The sequence below is a fragment of the Vicugna pacos genome, chromosome 12, assembly GCF_048564905.1.
Source record: "Vicugna pacos chromosome 12, VicPac4, whole genome shotgun sequence".
Lineage (NCBI taxonomy): Eukaryota > Metazoa > Chordata > Mammalia > Artiodactyla > Camelidae > Vicugna > Vicugna pacos.
In genome coordinates this window covers 48721468-48743985 of record NC_132998.1, presented here as the reverse complement: position 1 = coordinate 48743985, position 22518 = coordinate 48721468, and the positions used below count along the sequence as shown (strand labels likewise).

The 22518-nt window shown below is 33.5% G+C and overlaps 1 protein-coding gene across 1 annotated transcript in view; it reads left to right on the top strand.

Moving 5' to 3' along the window:
- Positions 1 to 21121, top strand: part of ZDHHC17 (zDHHC palmitoyltransferase 17) — an 82907-nt gene extending 61786 nt beyond the window's left edge. Inside the window, exons 9-17 of the mRNA XM_072973376.1 lie at positions 1520 to 1662; positions 2998 to 3098; positions 9473 to 9597; positions 10241 to 10303; positions 12618 to 12711; positions 13586 to 13669; positions 14848 to 15005; positions 15682 to 15776; positions 18268 to 21121. Coding sequence (XP_072829477.1) covers positions 1520 to 1662; positions 2998 to 3098; positions 9473 to 9597; positions 10241 to 10303; positions 12618 to 12711; positions 13586 to 13669; positions 14848 to 15005; positions 15682 to 15776; positions 18268 to 18406 — 1002 coding nt within the window. The 3' untranslated portion in view covers positions 18407 to 21121. The remainder of the gene's footprint in view (positions 1 to 1519; positions 1663 to 2997; positions 3099 to 9472; positions 9598 to 10240; positions 10304 to 12617; positions 12712 to 13585; positions 13670 to 14847; positions 15006 to 15681; positions 15777 to 18267) is intronic.
- Positions 21122 to 22518: the final 1397 nt, after the last annotated feature.

Genomic DNA, 22518 nt, shown 5'->3' with positions numbered 1-22518 from the left:
CCAGATTTAAAAGACTGCATTCAGTATGATTCCTTTTATGTGATATTCCGGCAAAGGAAAAAATAGAGGGATAGAAATCAGATTAGTGTTTGCCAGGGGTCAGGCCTCATGGTGCAGGTTATTTCACAGCTCAATAGCACTGATCTGTGTCTTGATTTTCATGCTGGTTACACAACTATGTATATTAATCAAAACCTGGAGAACTGTACACAGAAAAGGGTGAATTTTACTGTGTGTAAATTTTATTTTAATTTTTAATAATGTGGCCATTGCTGGGGAAAACAAGTGTCTTGACTAAAAACAAACCAAATTAAAGATAATTTTAGAAAATATTTTTTATATGACACATGTCCACCTTTTCTCCCACTGATACCCACCTTTACCAATATGCTTGCTCCTCCCAGTTGTAAAACCCTCTCTAATATCTGGATGTAAAATTCACATATACTAGAGATGAAAAAACAAATTGAAAGGATATTTTACTTTAGCATAAAGTTAAACTTCCAAGTTGATACATTTAGTTACTAGTCTAAGTTAAAATTACACATTTAATTCAGAAAATGAATTACAGTGGCTGAACTGGAGAAGACATGGTCATTTATATGAAAAAAGTGTTTATTTTACTAGAAGCCAACAGTATGAAAGGGATGCTAAATAAAGTATAGTATAATCTTGGCCTTCAGAAAGGCATATATTCAACGAGCAAAGTAATGTTTACATCCTGAGCTTAATTAGATCATTGCTGGAATATCTTACATAGTTTTATCACCTGAAGTGACTCAAGAGACTGAATAGCTGCCTATAAATTTGTAAAGGATTGTTACATAGAAGAGGCAGTTGACTTGTGATAATTGTATCTGAGGATACAATTGTGATAGATGTTACAAGGAAGTAGATAGGCTTTATACTTGAGAGTACTTCCAGTAATTAGATCAGTACAAAAATGAAATAGAACTGCATCTGAAATACTAAGTATTCTGCTTTGATATGTTTTCAGAACCACATAATCTCCTTTATGGACTCTGAGATCCTGTAGATTGATTTTATTCTCTGTTTTACTTTAAGGCTTTAATATACTGTTTCTGTGTATCATTCGAAATATCTTCTCCAGGCTAAGCATACTCAGGTTTCCTTGTCTGACGTAGCTCTTAGACCTGCAGTCATTCTGGTTGCCCTGGTCTCCTTGGTTATCAATGCATGTGTTAAAATGGGGTGGTATTTTCATGAGCTGTTTTCTAGCCCATCCACTGTGTTAGAAGGTGGTACTGCTGTCTTCTGTATCTGACTATCTGGACTCACTCCTACAACTTCTGATCTCATTTTCCACACCAAGTACTTTTAAATTTTTATTTAGTGCCACTCTCTAGAAGACAGAGACTAACACCTTGAATAGTATCTGCACACAGTAGGCAGAATCAATGAATTTCACCCCTGTTGTACATTTTCACAGAGATTATAGTGATTCACATTGAGGTTACTTGAAGCATGCAAAACTTTCCCTCTGTTTTTTTCTATACAGGAATTTCGGCAGAAAGTAATGCTGGGAACGCCTTTCCTAGTTATTTGGCTGGTTGGGTTTATAGCAGACCTGAATATTGATTCTTGGCTCATTAAAGGGCTAATGTATGGTGGCGTTTGGGCTACAGTACAGTTTCTTTCAAAGTAAGTGTGTCATTTTTTACCTATATTTTTAACTGAACATGAAAGAATGTAGTTTGGACCTGGCTGTATAAAATTACTGTTTTGTATATTTAGAACACAGCCTTTATGTAATGTGTTTGATCTTAATGTTAAAGAATTAAATGTTAATGAATTTAATGTTAAAGAATTTCAGCAGATTTATGTCTGAAATCATTTTTGTTAAAAATGACTCTAAAGGTGCTTTTAGTGACAAAATCTAACAAATACTTTTTAAGTCTAAAATACAGTTTTAAAACATTTCTGTGGAAGTGGACTTGAGTTTTTGAACTGTAAATGTAGTGTATGCATTGCTTATTTCTAGGTGACGATAATGCTTGAGCTTACCTTTCTATAGGAATTACATTGTCTTTGGTCATAGGCAGTATGCAAGAAAGAGGTTTGATTTTAGCACAAGGAGTCTAAGCATACAAAGTAGGCTCCGTTTTCAAAACATTTTCTCCTCCCTCTTTTTTCTTTAAACATTGTGATCATTTCCTTTTCTTCCTATCCTTAGCTGTTCATCCAGCACATCCCCATTTCTTTAGTACCTTGTTTTCACCAGAATTTCAAAAAAGACTTCTGAAAATAACTCACACAGAGATGAGAATGACTAATAATACACTAATACGTCAATTCTCAGAAAGAGGCTTAATTCTAGGTACTTAATCTCATTTTAGTGTTCTAAGTGTGCCTCAAAGGCTATTATAAATAGAAATTCACCAACGCTTCCTACTTAGCCTACATGGATGGTTGATCCTGTTTATGCTTAATAAAATTTACTAGCATTTATTTTTCCTGAATTCTAAGCACTGTAAATAATTACCTTTAATTCCTCTCAATTAGCCAGTTCATTCTCTTTGAAAAGATGTGCTGAAAACTTAATGGGAGTATGTAGGTAAGGAGAAATAATGATGAAACTTAGAGAAAAACTTGAGGATTGCTGTGGGCTCATTAGTTAATATTATAACATGTCTTTAGTAGTAATATGCTGGGTGGTAGAGTTACTATATACACTAAAGTGAGTTATTGACTTAGAGAATAGGAGTACATTGAAATTCTGAAGTTGAAAAGTACATAGAATTTAATTTCAATTCTTGATGAATTAAAGGAGCTTCAGATTCTTGCTGAGCCATTCAGCTGTGAATTCATTTCTTATTGATTACTATGAAAACAGCCTTAGTATTTAAGCAACCTGAACTTCTGGATTTTGATTAAGAGCTTACTATGAAGAATGTATATAATTTCCGTTTAAATAAATAAATATTCATTTTTTACAATGAAATAGAGTTCAAATTTTATAAAACTTATGTTTTACAGATCCTTTTTTGATCATTCAATGCATAGTGCATTGCCCCTTGGAATATATTTGGCAACCAAATTCTGGATGTATGTGACATGGTTCTTCTGGTTTTGGAATGATATCCTTTGGTTATAAAGCTCTTATCTAAAGTAGTTTCTGTTTGTTATTTAGACAAATGTTTAACAATAATTTAACATTAGGACTGAGCTACTCACAATATGCTTGCTACAGTAAAACAGTACTAGAAAAATACTAAATGTGAGCTAATGTAAATACTGGTTTTAAATGTTTCATATTTAATGAATTGCTTTTGAAAGCTGCTTTTAATAACAGCATCAATAATAGATACCATTTATTGAGTTTTTAGGGGCATTTTGTTAAATACTTTGTGCTAATTGAGTACACATGCTATATGTTAGTACTGTTGTCTCTATTTTATAGATGAGAAAATTTAGGCTTAAATAGGTTAGCTAGTGTCCTTGCCCAAGGCCACACAGCTAGTCTTTAATAAGCTGGGGTAGAAACGTGTCTTTGATTCTATAAGACAAGTTCTAAACCTTTTTACTAAACTGTGATTTTCAACGTAAAACTATTTTCTCTAAGTGTTTTCTTAATTTCACAGCTTGCTGTTTTGCTGTGATTGGTAACAGTTAATTTTCTTTTTTGCTTCATGTAAAGCATGTGATGCTGTATCTTCAAATATTTGCTAACTTCAGCAAATTATTTCAATGTAGTATACTTTTCAAAAGTAATGTAATTTGAATGTCAGTGTGTGTGTGCATATGTGTGTATCACAGAAATAAGGCCAGTGTCAACATTTGATATTTTTAATAGCAAAAGTTTAATTCGTATGTCTGTTTTAGTATAATAAAGGTATGTTTCATAAATGTTAACCAATCATTTTTTAAAATATTACTATAAAAATATGTAAGATATTTTAAATGGTATGCAGTATTCAGTGACTTGTTACTGTTCTGAACAGAATGTTAATTAATATGTGGACTGTCTCTCTTGCTGACCTCAGCCTCTTTGCTGTTGCTTCTGCCACTTCCCTCATGCAACTCAGGAGTACATATGTAATTGAAGCTGATTAGACTAATTTTGAAAAATACAGTTACAGTCCATTTTTATTATTTGCAATAGTTGTATTCTATAAAGTTACTGTAAATGATGAATTATTAAATATTGAACCCATTACTCTTAGGAGAAAAAGAAGATTAGATTCCTGCAAGGCTCTGGTCACACCATTTTTGTCAACCATTCAGTACATAACCTTGTTTTACATATGTTTCTGTTTAAACACCAAATTTAATATTTATCGTTGGTTCATTAACATTGAACTCACGGCCAACAGCACTGTAACCCATGCCAGAACAAAGCATATCTAACACATACATTTGCTCTGTGAGGCACAGCACAGCCTTCTTGCTGTTAGGAACGTCAGATGACACTTCAGCGCTATGCTTGGAGACCATTTTTAAACAGCAAGTTCATACAAATAGGAAATAAGAAGTCAGAGTATTGCCTTGGAAATGTGTGCATTGGGCAACTTGTGTTTCTTGTTGCTTTGCACATATTCACAAATGACTGCGTAAGTGCTGTGAATATTTATTTAGAGGTTACAAATAAATTTTAGCTAGTAAGTATGAGGATCAACTGTATAAATATTATTTTAGTTTCTCATGTTACCCAACTTAAGTGTTTTGTGGTGATAATGAGTTTTATATTGATATAAACTGTTATAATAAATAAGTTTTTATTCTTTTCTACTATTCATTAAGTAAGTATTACCCCATATACATGTTGCATTTGTTCAGTGCTTTTTTGGTTTATAGTTCTTTCAGATATATTTAATTTGGTTCTCAGAACAGTTCTTTGAAATTAAAAAAGTAAACCACATAAATTGTAATGCTATTTCTAACTGATGGAAAAATTGAGGTTCAGAGAAGTAGTGTGTCTTGCTCACAGTTACATAGGTCATAATTATCAAGACTCTGGTATAGAACCCAGCTCTTTGAAGTGATACAGTTTATCTTCAAATGTCCTAAACTATGAACATAATTTTTAAGTTCCTAAATCTTCTTGGAAAGCAATTTGGCAACCTGCTGAAACAGCTTTTAAAATACCCTTTGATCTCTTAATTATTCATAAGTAAATAATAATAAATAAGATCAAAGATTTATTTACAAGGATGTTTACCATAGTACTGTAAAGAAAAAAAATGGAAAAACAACCTAAATGACCATCCTGAATAGGAGGATAGTTTTATCAGTTATGCAACACCTGACGCAGGGTAATACGGACATTAAAACACTTTTCTAAGACTTAACAATGTGGGCTTAGGATATAATACATGAAAAAATACTAAGTTGTATTTACAGAGAGATTCTAATTTTAAAATGTGTGAAAGATAAGAACTGAAAATGAGTACGTGCAGTTTTAGCTCTGGTTATCTCTGGCTGTGAGATTCATGAATGATTTTACTTTTTTTCTTGTGCTTTTATTTGTTTGAAAATTTTGTTCGTTGACCATACTTCTTTCATAATAATCAAACAAATGTAAAATCCACTGTCATAACAGTCAACTGTTACTGTGTTGACATCACTTTTGAAATAGATTATTACGAATTTTTTGTCTAAAAAAATTATTTTTCAATCAGACTTTAAGTTTATATAAGTTAAATCAAGCTTCTTAAGATGGATGTGAAGAACTTCTGGAACTGGAGGTGATTACATACGTAAAAAGGAAAACAGTGCAAAATTACCATTTTCACCATTCTCTCCTATGCATTTTCCTTTTAAGCATTTTTTTCCTATAGTTTACTATTAGGACTTCTTCAGTTTTATATGTATCTCTCCTGGTTTCCTTCTCATGTTTTCTAAGCTTTTTAATACCTGTCTTTAGGAATCCAATCATCACCTTCTGTGAATTTCAGCAATATTTCTACAAATATTCTTGTATATCTTTTTTTATGCACATGTGCAGGTTTCTCTGAAGTCGTTAAAGATATTCTCTTATAAAAGTTCTTACTTCATGTGTATTTGCTACTGTGTATAATGAATGATGTATCTTTCTGCTCATTAGAGAACTCATTGCTCCAACACACCTCTTTCCTTTCAGTTGCAATATCAGCCTTGGCGTTTATCATTTCCTTTATTCAGTTGGTTGATCTACTTGCCTGTGCCAGTTCTGTATTATCTTATTACTGTAGCTTTGTTATTGACTCGTGATGTCTGGTGGGCCAAGCTTCCCAACTTTGTTGTGTCTCAGGAATATCTTAGCTCTTTTTGGCCCTTTATACTGTAAGTGTTTAGAATAATTACATGTTTTAGAATCAGTTCCTTAAGCTCCATGGGATGCCTCTTGCAGTTTTGATTGAAATTCTATTTAAGCTCAGAATAATTTAGAGAAATGTGACTTCTTTCTGATATATAAATCTTTGCTGTTACAGATTACTCTCAAGTGGGTGGCTTAAACAACAGAAATTAATTTCCTCACGGTTCTGGATCAGGATGCCAGCATGGTTATGTTCAGGTGGGGCTCTCTTCCTAGCTTACAGACAGCCACCTTCTCCCTGTGTCCTCCCGTGGCAGGGAGAAAGTGAGAGAGACCTCTTTCCTTTCCTCCTCTTTCCTTTCCTCCTCCACAGTCCACAGTGTTGGGTTAGGGCCCCACTCTTTTGACCTCATTTAACCTCACTTATCTCCTAAAGACCTATCCCCAGATATAATCACATTAGAAGTTAAGACTTCAACATACGAATTTGAGAGGGGGTGGTGCATGATTCAGTCCATGGCAGAAGGCCGGAGAGGGATGAATGAGAATTCTGACTTTGTCTTCTCATCTATATTTCCTTTTCACCACTCATAAGGGTGGAGGTGGGATTAAGAACCACCCCAGGGAGCCTGTCTCACCAGAATCTTCTTTCCTTGACCTCCAGTTTGAACTTTATGGTACAGTGTGGCTTGTCCTCTTTCTGAAGTTGTCCCTGGTATTTTGTGGTGCAATTGGTTTGTTTGATTTACTGGTTTTGGTTCATTTTTGGGGGTGTTATGGTAAGTTAGAGCTACAGTTTACAGGAGGTATCAAAATAACATCCAAGTAGATTGAAGAGTTAAATGGGAAAAAACTCCATGAACATTTAAATGAAAACATTGATGAAAAATATTTATTTCCATTTTGAGGATGTTTAAGCATAAATGCATAAATACAAATTAAGACAATAAAATAATGCTGCTCTTGCCTTTAAAACTGGCAACTTTTTTCCGTTACTCAATGCTAATACAAGTATAGTGATCAATGAGTATGTGCTGCTAGTGGGATTATAAATTGGCGTATATCTTTCTGGAAATAATCTGACAGTATAAAAATATCACGATTTTAAAATGTTAATACTCAAAAGATACTCTTCCCATAATATGTAATGACCCAGGATATTCTGCTGAGCACTTGGAAGAGGCAGAAGAGCACAGGTAGTAAGTGTCTAGGTTCTAATACCAGCTTGACCTCTAATCCATCCTATGACCTTGGACTGCCTGATTACCCTCTGCCTCAGTTTTGTTATGGGGACATCAGCAGGCTTTATCATAGAGTTTTTGTGCGGCTTCAGTGCACATAGTTGGTGGTAAATAAAGTTATTTGGTTAATGTTTATAAGTACACTATGATCTCAATTATGATTAAAAATACAGAATACCAAAAATAAAAGGAATTATCTGTAGGTTGTGGAGTTACTCTTTTTGTCTTTATACTTTTTAGTGTCTTCTAATTTTCATCAAGAAAAAAGGTTGTTTTAAACCATTACAAAAAACAACCATACCAAAAATACGTTTCTGTTAAATGTTTGAAATTTAACTTATCTGACCTATTGATAAAGATAAGTTTAAACTGCCATTTGAAAAAAACTAATCTCTTTATCTTTAAAAAACAAGCAAAGAAATTCTTTATGTTCATCTGATATTTAATTCCTATCCCTTCCAAATCTGTAGTCATTTAGCTGCTGATTCACTCCCTGCAAATTTATAATACAGACTGTCAGAACCTGATACATCTACTTAAATGTTAGCATTTTTTGAAACTGTTATAGTAAGTAACGATACTGCCCCTGAAAAATAAATGGCACGGTTCAGCATTCTTTGGACATACATTTACCCAGCTTTCTTCTTTCTTTAAAAATCAAAGTATAGTTGATTTACAATGTTGTGTTGGTTTCAGGTGTACAGCAGAGTGATTCAGTTTTTTGTGTACATATATGTGTATATATATATATATATATTCTTTTTCAGATTTTTTTCTATTACAGGTTATTACAGGTTATTGAGTATAGTCCGTTGTGCTATCAATAGGTCCTTTACCCATCTTTACTCTTAAGAGATTTTTAGCTATTAGAAGAGCCAAAAATTGGACTTTTTCTGTTTATTCTCTGCTGACTGTACTCATGGATTTGGGGGACTTATTCCCCCATTCTTTATGATGGTGAAAGTTGGGAGTAAATAGGGGACTGGAGAAAGAAGAAACACTTCCGTGTATGGCAGGTGATAATACCTACCCTTTTTCTTCTCCCTTTTTTCCCCCTCCTGTATTTTAAACAGTTATTTAGGTTTTGGTATTTACCAAATATAGGATTGTTTCATTCAAGAAGCTATTCTTTCTTATTTGTGCTTCATAAGAAATGTAAAGAGTATGTATACATGATAATGCCCAAAAATTTTACAGAATTTTACAGGGAGGGCGCCATTATCACAGGAAATTTTGTGGACAGCTTTTGTGCCTACGTAAAATCTTGAAAATGGTATTTGAGTTTTCTGTATATTTTGTGTTTGAGAAATGTGTTGCTCTAGCAACATTGCTTTATTTTTCCTAGTATTATTGAAAATAGTCTTTGATTCTTCACTTATAAGTGCCTAGTAACATTTTTTATATCTTCATTAGGAAGAAGAATGTGAACATAGAAACTATTTCTGTTTTAAGAAAGTTTATAAATACCTTTTCTAAAATTAAGGTCAACTTGAATGTGTTTAAAAAAGGCAATGAAGAGAATGTAAAAGCAGTCTTTTAAGTATATGGGTATAATATCTAAGTGTTTGATAGAAAATATAAAGATTTTAATGCATATAAATAAATTAATATATTAATAACGTTGAACATGAGAAATCTCTTCATTTTTGTCAAAAGAAATAATTATCATTTAAAAATAATATATTCACTGACTTATAAAAAGTGTCAGATAAGCCTACCCTATACGATTTAAAGTTTATAAAGAAATCACATCTTTTACATTTACTTATGAGCACAGTGGGAAAATGTATTTATTTTGATGTAATAGATAGACTAACTTATAGATGTCATCTATTTTGATGTAATAAATAAACCATCTTGGGTTTTTTTTTTTTTTGTAGATTTGTGTGTGTGTGATGAAATTTCACAGATTATAAATTTACCTATAATAAAAACTAGTTTTCATTGCCTCTTTAGATTCCTTAACTTTAGGCACATCTCAATTTTTTGTTTATCCATCTTCCATTCCTTGCCAATAGTGTTGCACTTTTCTACAATTTTGGAAAATCTTGGAAATCAGATCCAGGGATTATTAAAGCTACAGAAGAACAGAAGAAAAAGGTAGCAAGATACAATCTAACTAGTCACGTGTGTTTTATTGCCAGATTATCAGTATTTATAGCAGATATTAGAGGAATACAAAGAAGGAAACTGTGTTTTGGACTACAAGGACATTTCAAACCAAACTGAGATTGTGTGTATTTGGTGCTCACCTTTGGTGCTTTGTGATGCCTACTCTTACACTTCCATGACATTTCTAAATTTCATGTTTCTCTCTCTAGGCTACATAAGGAGTGCTGCCCTTATGTTCCAGAATTCTTTAGACACAACTGCTAATTGGCTTGCCTGGTTTTCTTAGTGATAATCCAGCTTTGAAGGTCCAGTGCTTTATTGCACTTAGGTTTATATTCGTCTCGTAACCGTCAAAGCTGTATAGACTAGTTCTTAGGGAAGTTGACTTAGATTTATTCTCAGAGGAGCATTCCCATAACTAAGTTAGGTTGCTTTTTCGTATATCCAAGGAATAAAACTCCTGTATTCATACTGTAATGAAATAGCAGAAGTAAGTGGAGAGATATTTATTATTTTCAGCTGAAAACGGTTAATTAAAATGAACATCATGTTTATTGATACTTATATTGGTGTCACAGTGGTTGGTGAATATTGTTCAGTTTTGAGTAAAATTTATTTTTTTAATTCACAGACAATAGTTGAACTTGCAGAGACAGGAAGTCTGGACCTCAGTATATTCTGCAGTACCTGTTTGGTAGTATTTTTTTCTTTATTCTTCCCTCTCTCTTCTTCCCCTAGCAGTGGTATTGTATAGAGAGTTTGGGAAACCAGAAGTTTCTTTCACTGAGCACATTTCAGGAGCCTCCCACCCCGCCCCCCAAATGCCTTTTAGACCATGATACAAGAGCAAGATGGTGAAAAGACGTGTCCTTCCCAGTGCTCATTCCCCTGATGGTGGCCCTTAACTGCACTTGTGATTCAGTGGTGCTGTTCATTTGTATTCGTTCTTACTCTCTTTTTCTCACTTAAAATATAATTCAAGTAAGAAACTAATAAAGTATTTAACATCAAAAGTTTACTATGATTCCCTAATATACTGTTATCCTAATTACATTTTAAGAAAATTTATTCTTACATTTAAAGGTCACAGTGGGAAATCCATTAGATAACTATTAAGACAACATGGCCTCTAAACTGGTTCAACTAGAGCAGTTATCTGTCTGCAGTAGAGTGTTTATGCAGCTTTGAGCACTGTTTTACCACTGATGGTAAAAGCTGTCATCTTCAACCAGGTCATAGATAAAGCTATATATGAAATTAAATGGCATTTACTTATGAAATCAGGTATAGTAATACATTGTTTATTATTATAGACATCTACTTTCTATAGAATATTGCTTTGTGTTTTAATGATTTTCTGCTTAATTTTTATAATTAGTTCCTGTGAAAAATGTATGGACTGCCACAATGCTTAAACCATGTTTTCCTGCATGGAAGTGGAAATATCCCCAAATCATGCTTGAAACTAAATGCTCTTTTATACCTTTAAGTTATACACTGCAACTGAACTGATGTCTTAACATTTGAATGATAATAAAATAAATTAAATAATTGACTTAGTTTAGGATTCTGGAATGAGTTTTTGAAACTGAGCTCTAATTCCACAGATTCTTTTAAGTTGTTTCACTTAACATTTTTTTGACTGAACAGTTACGATTTTGAATGTTCAAAATACGTACTGCTTTATTTACTCTTGATAGCAACTTTAGAGTACTGACTAGATTCTTTTGTATTTTAAGCGTGCTTTAAAAAGGTTTTTGTTTCTGTGCTTTACAATGGGGAATTTACAGAATTAGTATTAACATTTGGGACATTTTATACTTAACTATTCTGTGAAAATATTCTGTTCTGCAAAGTCAAGTGTATTTGCCATATGGCAAACGAATTGTAGAGTTGCTCAATACAGATTCATTAGTAAATAAATATCTTATGGTAAGAACAAGACTATCTTTGTCATCATAGCAAAAATTTTATATTATTGTAAGCTGTGTACTTCTGGATAGATAATTTGGTTTTATAAGGCAAAAAATGTATCTTATTTATTATAAAATGATTCATATTGACAGAGGTATTTGTCATTATACGGGTATCCTTCACTTTGAAAAACACACAAGTCCCTAAGAAGCACATGTATATCAGGATTTCCTAAAAATGAATCACTCTTTAAGTGAACTAAGGAGACTCTTTTGTTCAGGAGCCTTGTGTCCGTTTTTGCTTAGAATTCATTGACAAGTGTTGTCCAAAGGGGAAATATAGGTAAGAGTGGGAGGTAGGGGTAGAATTTGCTGTAGTCTATTTCTTTCTCCTAATAGATTTAGTATCATATCTGTGGTGAAGAATAACATCCTTTTCTTTGGTGCACAGATTACTTTAGTACGTGTAAGAAGCACATAGTCCATCCATGCCTTTTTTTAGTACCTCAAAATAGTATATAACCTTATGCAAGATGTTGGGGAAATGTGAGTGCTTTTATTGAAACACCAATGAAGGATGTTATAAATTTTGTTTCTGGTAAGGGTTAATAACTAGCTCTTGTCGTGTATCCAGCATTGGGACTAGCAGCTCTTTGAAGATCACTGATGACTTCTTGTATTCAGTTGGCTGATTTAGAATAATGTAGAGAAAAACATTTCACAACATTTAAAATAGTAAGGCATCATAAACATGAATTCTTTATTGCCTATCAAGAGGCGAATGCATTTTATATTTTTGGCAACAAATAGTATGAATAGGACTGTCTAAACTTCCCAGGCATGTTACAGTTTCTTAGATAAGGTCCTGCCTTTTAGCAGGGAGAGTGCTGTACCTTAGTCTGAGATCTCAAGAGACACTGAAAGATAAACAAGAGTGATTTTTGTTTGGTTTTGTTCCTTTGGAAACCTTGGTATAATCCTTTTCCAAAAAATACAGTTTTATTTTTTTCATAATTGTATTTTTAGAAATAAATGTTCAGCTTTCCTTTCTTAGATATAGTGCCTTTCATAATTTTTTAACATGCCTATTAACAGATACGGAAACCAGTGAGGTCCAAGCATTGTGGTGTGTGCAACCGTTGTATAGCGAAATTCGACCATCATTGCCCATGGGTGGGGAACTGTGTAGGTAAGTTTTATTAGTTATTTCAAAATACATTGTTCATGTAAGTTACTCTAGGTAACTAATGAAATACAATATTAAATTAGATGTAGAAAGTCCATTCTTGCACCTTACAACACCCTTCTTTCCCCCAATTATTTTCTGGTTGGCAAAACATCTACTCAGATGTGAGAGAGAGGGAAAAAAGTAATAAAACACAGTCCAGAGAAGATAGATACAATTTCTCCATCAGTTCTCCCTGTGTCTGCTCTTAACTGCTTTCTCCATTGAATAACAGTGAAATTGATAAGGAGGCAGGTAGTTTTGTCCTTTAGTTAAACTGGAGAAAGTAAGGCAATTAAATTTGAATGGATGTACAGAGGCAGAGGAGGACAGATAACTGCATACGTCGGTGTTCAAGGGTGGTATAGTCCAAGGAGATAAACTCAGCGGTCTGAGAGATGGCCTTGGGGATTTTATAAGATGACAGGAGGGAAACGTTACAAAGATTGTGTGACTCTATTGGGGAAAAAGCCTTTAAAAAGTTGGATTATAAAGTTTATAAAAGTAAAGTTAAAATAGGGTTATTTTAAACCTCAGAAGCAAACAGCAGAATTAAAATTGTGGTTTATTTGGTTCATTAAGACTCTTTTGAAACTTCAGAATGAGTATCATTACAGTCACCACATCTTTGTGTGTAATTATAAGCATTCTTTTGTTTTAAGGTTTTTATTAAAACATTTATTTCCTTGAAGAACATTTTCTAAAATAAATAACGTACATGATTATTGTCCAAGGTGTATCTCGCTCTTGGCATTTTCCTACCCACATCCTGCCCCTAGGTGCATTTCCAATTATTTTTTCTTAGCTGAAAAAAATTGCTTCTGTGTTGTTTTTTTAGGTGCAGGCAACCACAGATACTTTATGGGGTACTTGTTCTTCTTGCTTTTTATGATCTGCTGGATGATTTATGGTTGTATTTCTTGTGAGTACAATTAGTTTTTTTCTCTTCTTAAAACAAGTGTTATCATACTCATCCTTTACGATATTAACAAAAAAATAAGATAATTTTAAGCATCTTTTAGCTAAATATTATGGTTTGGGATACTTCACTACAATGAAGCATAAAGAAAAAATAGATACAGAACTATCAAACATGGTTAACCTATAGTATAAGCAACAGAATTATCAGTTACTTATCTTTTAATAGGCTTTGAAAAGCTTCTGGGTAAAATACACCAACGTTTTTCACATCACATGTTTGCTTTACTCTGGAAGTTTATAGATTTTATGATTGTGTTAGTTGCTCTTTCTCACCAGACAGCTGGGAAAATATAGTTGAAGTTAAGTTTGCATAGAACTTGAAATATTTTTAAGAGTAAGATATAATTATTTCCTATTAGAGAATATTTAAAAGGTTAAGAATAAGTTGTCATTCACTTGATCATGTGGGTGATGTATCTTAGAGAAAATGATAGGTTTTTATTGCATTGAGAACATAATTTGGAAAGAATTTAAATGAAGATACTAGTTACTGTCCTTCAGGGCTTGGTGGTACTTAGTGTAAGTCTTCGATGATTTTCTAGTCCTCCTACTCCCACAGATATTATAAATAATCTCTCTTATTGAAAAGGGAGGCTTCTTCCTCAAATAGAGATTAACAGAGAGAAAGATTCGGTCAGAGATCGTGACCTAATTTCTGGCCCAGTAAACTTGGAAGAGAGTATGATCCTGCTAATAACAGTGGTTCTTCATAGCAGCAGCTCTCAAAGAATAGATTTTGTTTTGGAAAAAGCCCCCCTCACCAGGGTGATCTTGTTGTGTTATATGCCTCCCCTCCAAGGAATTCTCACTTACATCTCTCATCCTCTTTGTATAAAGGAATTTTTTTTAAGTATTGTATATATGCAGTATGAATCAAATAAAAACTGTATATTGTTAAAGTACTTTTTTTTTAAGATTGCTGCTTTTTCCATTTCTGTTTTTGATATTATTTTTCAGGAATATATAATGTCATTATTTAAGAATATAAAAAGATTTGCACTGAAAGTCATCAGTTTAAATTCTTAGGTCATGTTTTTTAAGTGGTGCCTACCACAGATGTCTACACGAGGTGCTTGGATGATTACTGAGTAAATGTGAGTACTTCTGCTCTGATTTTAGACTGGGGACTCCACTGCGAGACCAGTTACACCAAGGATGGATTTTGGACATACATTACTCAAATTGCCACGTGTTCACCTTGGATGTTCTGGATGTTTCTGAACAGTGTTTTTCATTTCATGTGGGTGGCTGTGTTGCTCATGTGTCAGATGTACCAGGTATGTGCAGGGGCATCACTCGTTCTTCAGTGTGCTGAGAACTCTTCAAAATTCACTCCTCGCTTAAAAGATAACGGTGTTTTCTCTTTGTGTGTGATCACTCCTGCTTTTCATAATTCAAATTTTTTGAGAATTAAAATTTTCAATTTACTTTTCCTTCCTTCTTCCCTCTTTCTCTCCATCTCTCCTCCTCCTTCTTATTTTATAAACTTTGAATTTTTAGTATTACTCTTGGCAAAATATTTTTTCCTGATTTACATTAATCTATTGGATATATGTGTGAGCTTTAGATTGATGGTAGCATTAATTTTGTGTTTGTTTTAATAGTAGTAGTTTATTACCTACAAATATCAGTATTTATTCAACAGTCTTTTTTTTAATTAGGTTTTTTTAAAGTTCTTTTTTAAAGGTGATGATGGAGAGGTCATATATACGTAATGTCTCTCCACCTGCACAATAATTAACCTGTTTTTAAGTATTTTCCCTGTTAACTGGCTACTTTTCACAGAGTCAAATGATACTGTGTAAACTAGTTTGATGATCTGATGGAGAACCGAAGCAGACTTCATTATCATCATCGTCACCATTTTCTCTCTATCCTGGTGGTCCTCTTGAGTATTAACTTACTTCACATTAAATATTCAGAGTTAATGGCTTGCTTTCTCTTACCTCTCAGATATCATGTTTAGGTATTACTACAAATGAGAGAATGAATGCCAGAAGATACAAGCACTTTAAAGTCACAACAACATCTATCGAAAGCCCATTCAAGTATGTACATATTTATGAATTTAGTATATTCTCTTGACATATAAAGTTCCTTACCAACCAAACTCAGCAAATATCTAGTGAATACATCAAAGGGAAGTGTTGTCTTTAGGTACGGCAATAAGATATGAAACAGGGAATACTTCTTTTACTTAGCAATGTGTAAAATAGCTTATAGCAAACAAACCGAATGCCAGGGTTTCTGCCAGCCACAGCACTGGGTGGTTCCCCATAACTTAGTATTCACCACATTAACTGTGTATACATTTGTGACACTCTTTTTTCTTAATTGTACAATTCAAACTTTATTGACCTACCAACGTCTAGTATTTGTTCTTTAACCTTCCCATCAATTCATAAATTTTCATTCAAAAATGAATGTATCCAGAAAATTGAATTAAGATTTTAAAAAATGCAGTCGATTGAAATTCATTATTTAAGGAAACTTCTCAGGCTCTGGAGCCGCTACTTTTTGGTTCAGATTGCTTATTTTATTTGCCCTCTGAATGACACAAAATTTTCCACATGTCTCATTTTCTTTTCTTTAAATTGAAATATAATTGATGTATAACATTATATTAGTTCCAGGTGTATTAACATAATGATTCAACAGTTGTATACACTGCAGAATGACCACAGTAAGTCCAGTAACATCCATCACCATACATAGCTAGAAAAAATTTTTTTCTTGTAATGAGAAATTTTTAAGATCTACTCTCTTAGCAATTTTCAAATAAGCAATACAGGGTTAACTGTAGTCACCATGCTGTACATTATGTCCCCAAGACTTACTTATTTTAGACCTGGAAGTTTGTACCTTTTGACCCCCGTCACCCATTTCACCTCCTCCCCTGCCCCAGCCTCTCACCTCCACCGATTTACCTGAACTTTATTCCTATGTGTGTGTATCACATTTTTAAAATATATTCATCTATCACTGGACAGTTAGGTAGTTTCCATATCTTGCGTGTTGTTAACTAACGCTGTAATGAACATGAGGGTGCAAATACTGTAGTGTTTTTGTTCCCTTCAGATAAATGCCCAGAAGTGGAATTGCTGGATCATACGGTAGTTCTGTGTTTAGTTTTTTGAGGAACCGCCATACTGTTTTCCATAGTGGCCGCACTAATTTACATCCCCACCAACAGTGTACGAGAGTTACCTTTTCTCCGCATCCTCGCCAACACTTGTTATTTCTTGTCCTTTTGATGATAGCCATTCCATTGTGGTTTTGATTTGCATTTCCGTAAACATTAGTGATGTTGAGCATCTTCTCATGTGTCTGTTGGCATTCTGTATGTCTTCCTTGGAAAAATGTCTGTTCATTGTCTGCCTGTTTTTTAATTGGATTCTTTACTTCTTTGCATTTGAGTTGTATGAGTTCTTTATATATTTTGGATATTAACCCCTTATCAGGTATATGATTTGCAGATATTTTCTCCCATTCAAGTAGGTTGCCTTTTCATTTTGTTGACAGTTTCCTTTGCTGTGCAGAAGCTTTTTAGTATAACATAGTCTCAGTTGCTTATTTTTGCTGCTGTTGCCTTTGCTTTTGGTGTCAGATTTTGAAAATTTCATCACCAAGACTGATGTCATGGAGCTTATTAACACCTGTGTTTTCTGGTTGTAGTTCTTACACTCAGGTCTAATCCATTTTGAGTTAGTTTTTGTATATGTTGTAAGACAGTGGTCCAGTTGAGTTCTTTTGCTTTTGACTCTCCCGTTTCCTCAACACCATTTATCGAAGAGATTATCCTATTCTTTTATATACATTTTTAATTTGCATTCAGTCTGAAGCCAAGAAACGGTAGTTTCCTAATTTTATGAAATATTTAAAACTTTGAGTTTTACTAAAGCTTCTTGTCTACTACCTTCAGGCTTTTGTGGTGCTGTTAATTGTTGCGGCTTCTTGGAAACATGCAAACCTTTTTAAATAAAAGCAAAAATATGAGAATCAGTTGGGAAGTTTTAAGAATTCTACCATAAGCAGAATAATTATGTAAGATTTAAAACTGACCACTTTTACGAAGGTGTTCTTGAAGTCCTAACATTCTGGGAACTTTTCTTTGACATTTCTTTTTCTTAAATTGTTACTCTTGGGTACAGTGTCATATTCATGCTATTTATATTATTTTGTCCTTTACTTTCTCAATTTTGGAAATAGTTTGTCTCCTTGCCAAGGAGCCACCAGTGAGGAAAGATTTTATCAAAAATTGCATAAGACACAGGAATGAAAGAAATGCAAATTTGAATAACTTTAAGATATAATTGTGCTGCCCATTAAATTGGCAAAAGAGAAAAATTGGTGCTGTCAGAGCTGTGAAGAAACATGAGTGCCTATGTATTTTATAGAGTTCTAAGCAGGTACTTTCTGGCAACCTGAGTTTTTAAGTTTAGAAAAAAATAAATTTAACACCAAAGTTATATTAAACTCATATATTAAGTCGTTGTACTAATGGACTTTCTCTTTTTCTCTTTTTTGGGGGGTGTTTAGCCATGGATGTGTAAGGAATATTATAGACTTCTTTGAATTTCGATGCTGTGGCCTCTTTCGTCCTGTTACCGTGGACTGGACCAGACAGTATACAATAGAATATGACCAAATATCAGGATCTGGGTACCAGCTTGTGTAGCAGCATCTTTATCCTCTGAAGCATATTGCTGAGCGGTGCCTGAAAATTGTGTCTGTCCGTGTCTCTCTCACACTCGAATCCACATCCTTTGAACAAATCGCATGCTATACGTAGGGCTAACAGTGAATTTTACAGTCTTTTTTTCAACACTTTTATTAACAAAAGTAAACATGGACAGAACACACTGCCACTTCTGGGAAGATTAAAGACCTTTAAAAGAATTTTAATGGTTCTTAATGTGGGAATTCACAACATACTCAACTTTTTGGTTTTGTTCTCATAACATTTTTCATGAAAAAAGAGTGAATTTATTCTGTTGACAGACATGGTAATGGTATACTGGTCAGAAACGTTCGATTCAAGCTAAAACTAAATACATGGTATACAGCTAAATTTTACGATGCGATCTACTATTAGTATTGCATTTAATTCCAAGAGAGTTGTCTTAAATTGCTTCAGACTAGTATTATGTACATTTTAGAATGTACATGTAAATACTGTGATGAAAATCATGTGGTTTTATTAGGGATCTACTGTAATGTGTCTTTAAAGGCACAAGGAAATAACATTCACCAAAAAAATGTGCTAACGATATTTTATTGCTATCAGCTGTTGCAATGCTGATTTATTTCTAGTTCAGTGAAATAATTTGTAGTAACCTTGCTCTAAGGTTTTATGGTCTGATAATAAAGCACTTGCATGATTATAGTAAGTCATGTTATTTTGTTCAACTTAAAAGCCCTACTAAGTGCATGATACACCTCATAGAATGTATACTACTAGCAAACACTATCCAGTAAAGCATAAATTAGAATTTAATTTGATGAGCAAATAGTCCAGGTTTTAATAAGAGTTGAGCTACTTTCAAGAAAAGGCAGAACAAATAAGTTAATGCAGAATTCTCAGTAATAGAGATGAATGGATATACTGCAAAATAAGTTGTAGACAAAATAATGGAATTTAGCTAAAGATGGAGCATGATCTCTGTACATATAGCACATGTGAATAAAAGAAAAGCTAACGGTATATTCTGGTTTTTAAAAAATGATCCATCAGAAAGTATTTTATCCCCAAGACTGTTTCAATTTTCCCAAATATTGAATGTTTTGAAATTTGTTAATGCTGTCTGAAACAATTTCAGAAAGATTTTCTTACTGTTAAACGTGATGCACTGATCAATTTTTGTTACAGCATTTCCATACTCTCATGGTAAACTATTAGTCACTGCTTCCATAAATATTGTTTACAGAGTGAGATTTGGTTTAGTCCTCTTTGCTGTAGCAAACTGTGGTTCGAGCAACCTGTGGGAAACCTGTGAGAGGGAATGGGCTGGGGGAGGGTGGGAAAAGGGTGGTCAGACTGATGACAGATCCTAGACCAGTGTAAAGATTGTGTATCTGTATATAAATAATTTATCAAATAGTTTTCTCTTTGTGTCTCTATGTGTTAGTGTATTTAAAGCTGCTCATTTCATTCTATCCAACCAAAAAGAAAAGGGAGATAACTAATGAGCTTCTAGTGATGTTCAATATTGCTGTTAATAGGCATTATACCCTGCAAGTTCACTGCATGTCTGATGCTTGGTAAAATTAGTATTCTCTGTAAAATGCAGATTACAGGTATTAAAGCAATCTAGTGGTACACCCGCCCCTTGCCTTAGTAAGAGGAGCAGTGAAAATGTATATAGTTGATGTTCAGTATTTCCAAGTACCATTTTTATATAGTAGTTTCTTTGACCGTAAGCCACACATCAAAAAGATTATCCTTAGTGTATGTGAGTGTTTTAATATTAGAAAATTGGCATACTTTATTTTTGAAAAGGGAAGAGATGGGTGTGGGGTGGCAATAGCATTGTGCCATTTTGTCATAGAATGTACAAAATTGGTTAACTTTACAAATGTCTCTGCTAGTTTTGACTAATTGGGGGAAATTTTAGATAATTTTTAAATTCAAAGTTATTTATAAAAGGCTAGAATTTGTTTTAATTTTTTGTATTTTGAGCCACTTCACATAAAGACTCAGTTGCAGTTTTTATCTAATACGTTTTTATTAACAGTCAACTACAGTGGTTGTTTTCTCAGAATTTGGGTGAGAGTGTTGTTACCATGTTCTTTCTTTGGGGTACAATATTCTTTTCAGTGCAAAAGAGATGTCTTTCAGTTAAATAGGAAAAAAAAAACCACTCTTGCTGTATAAGTACATGGAAAATATTAGCAATGTTAATGCTTTAATACTAACCATCTCATAGTACCAGTGAATCTATAACTTAGAAATGGTCAGATGGTCAGGAGCCAACTATGCAGCAGCGTACTGTCTAATTATTTTGTTACCTTGTATGTGGAACCAGTTTTAAAAAGTTGTGTATGAAGATGACCCTTTGGGGAATAGTTCATTTCAGCTTAATTGGATACTTTTAGCAAATAGAAACTTATTTCTCAGTTCTGAACATGGATTACTTCTTTGGAATTTTTTCCTTATGTTTTTGTTGTTTCCAGGAATTTATTTGAAATATTAATAAGCATAAAACAGCATCATGGATATTTTTATTTTGTATTTTCTTTATTTATAACTGTGCCAAGTGTTATTTTGCTACTTACTGTGTTACTCTGTGGAAAGAAAAACCTGTAAAGTGTTTAATAAGTTAGCTCTCCTTACATAAATTAAATCTGTCAAAATTTTGTAAAATATTAATCAGAATAAATATTGACTCTTAAATGTGTGTTTGTTATTTTTCGCAGTTCACTTCAGGAAATTGATGAAACACTGGTAGTGGTACCAATGATATGAAAAAATTATTCTGTATTTTTACATCTGGGTCAACTAGGAATCAAGTGGCAAGACTAGAAATTGGCAAAAGTAGAAGCTGGTGGTAATACTCTTTAAAAAAAAAATCTCCACGTCTCTGTGTGTGATTAATTTTTTTAAATAAGAGAATAAATTTTTCTTTAAGAATTTTGGATTCCATGGGTTTAATTAGGGTCCTCAGAGACTATATGAATCTCTTAAGATTTAAACCTAAATATGTCTAGAAGACTGCAGTAAAATATTGGAAAATGAAACCTACCAAACATTGGTTTCAGTTACTTGAGAAGTTACGCATGACAAAGAAAGCTTTATTTGGGGATTTACAAAGGAAAAATTATAGAGGAACCCTTTCCTGTTGTTCAGATGATTGTTAATGGTTTCATTGATTGGTTTAATTAATACCCAGTGGTATTAAACAAATATTTTCAGGTTGGACTAATACTCATTTCATAATTATTTTACTGTATGGTAAGTAATGCCTCCAGAGCTGTGTAGAACTCTGGTAACAATAGTTTGAACAGGTTATCTCCCACATTCTAGTTTTCACCTATAATGTTTGACTTTGGACCATTTTTTCTATGTCTCAACTTTTTGAAAATAGAGCGTACAGTTATAATTATCTGCTTTAATATCCTTACTTGCTAATTTTCATATGCGTATGTTAGGTCTGGGTTGGTTTTGGTAAATTTTCCTTCATCATTATGGATCGTATCTTCCTGCTTCTGTCCATACCTGGTAATTTTTGATTGAATGCCAGACACTATGAATTGAGTACTGGATGTTTTTGTATTGTTATAAAAATACTATAAAAATACCAGAGCTTTGTTTCAGGATGCAGGTTTTGCTGTTAGGCAAGATCTGTAAGGCAGGACCAGAGCAGTGTTCAGCTTAGGGTTAATTGTTCCCCATTACTGAGACAAGACCTGTGTATTCCATCCCAAGCTTCATGAATCCCGTTTCCCAATCTCACGGGTGAGAATGGGCACTGTTCCTGGCTCCATATGAGCACCAGACACTGTCCTGAATCTTTCAGATGTTTTTTCCCCATCATCTTAGGTAGTTACCTCACATGCATACGCAATCAGAACGCAGCTCACCTGATGACTTGCAAGGTGGGGGTTGGGTGGTGCTCTGCAAATTTCTGAAGTTCTTTTTCTGTACAGCTCTCTCCAGTCCCTACAATTCTAGCTGCTGTGGTTTCTCTGGACGCTCAGCTCTGTCTTCTCAACTTGCAGTGTGCCCCTGTATTCTCCCTCCTTGCATTATAGCTTGGAAACTCTGAAAAGAGTAAGCTTGCTAATCCTAAG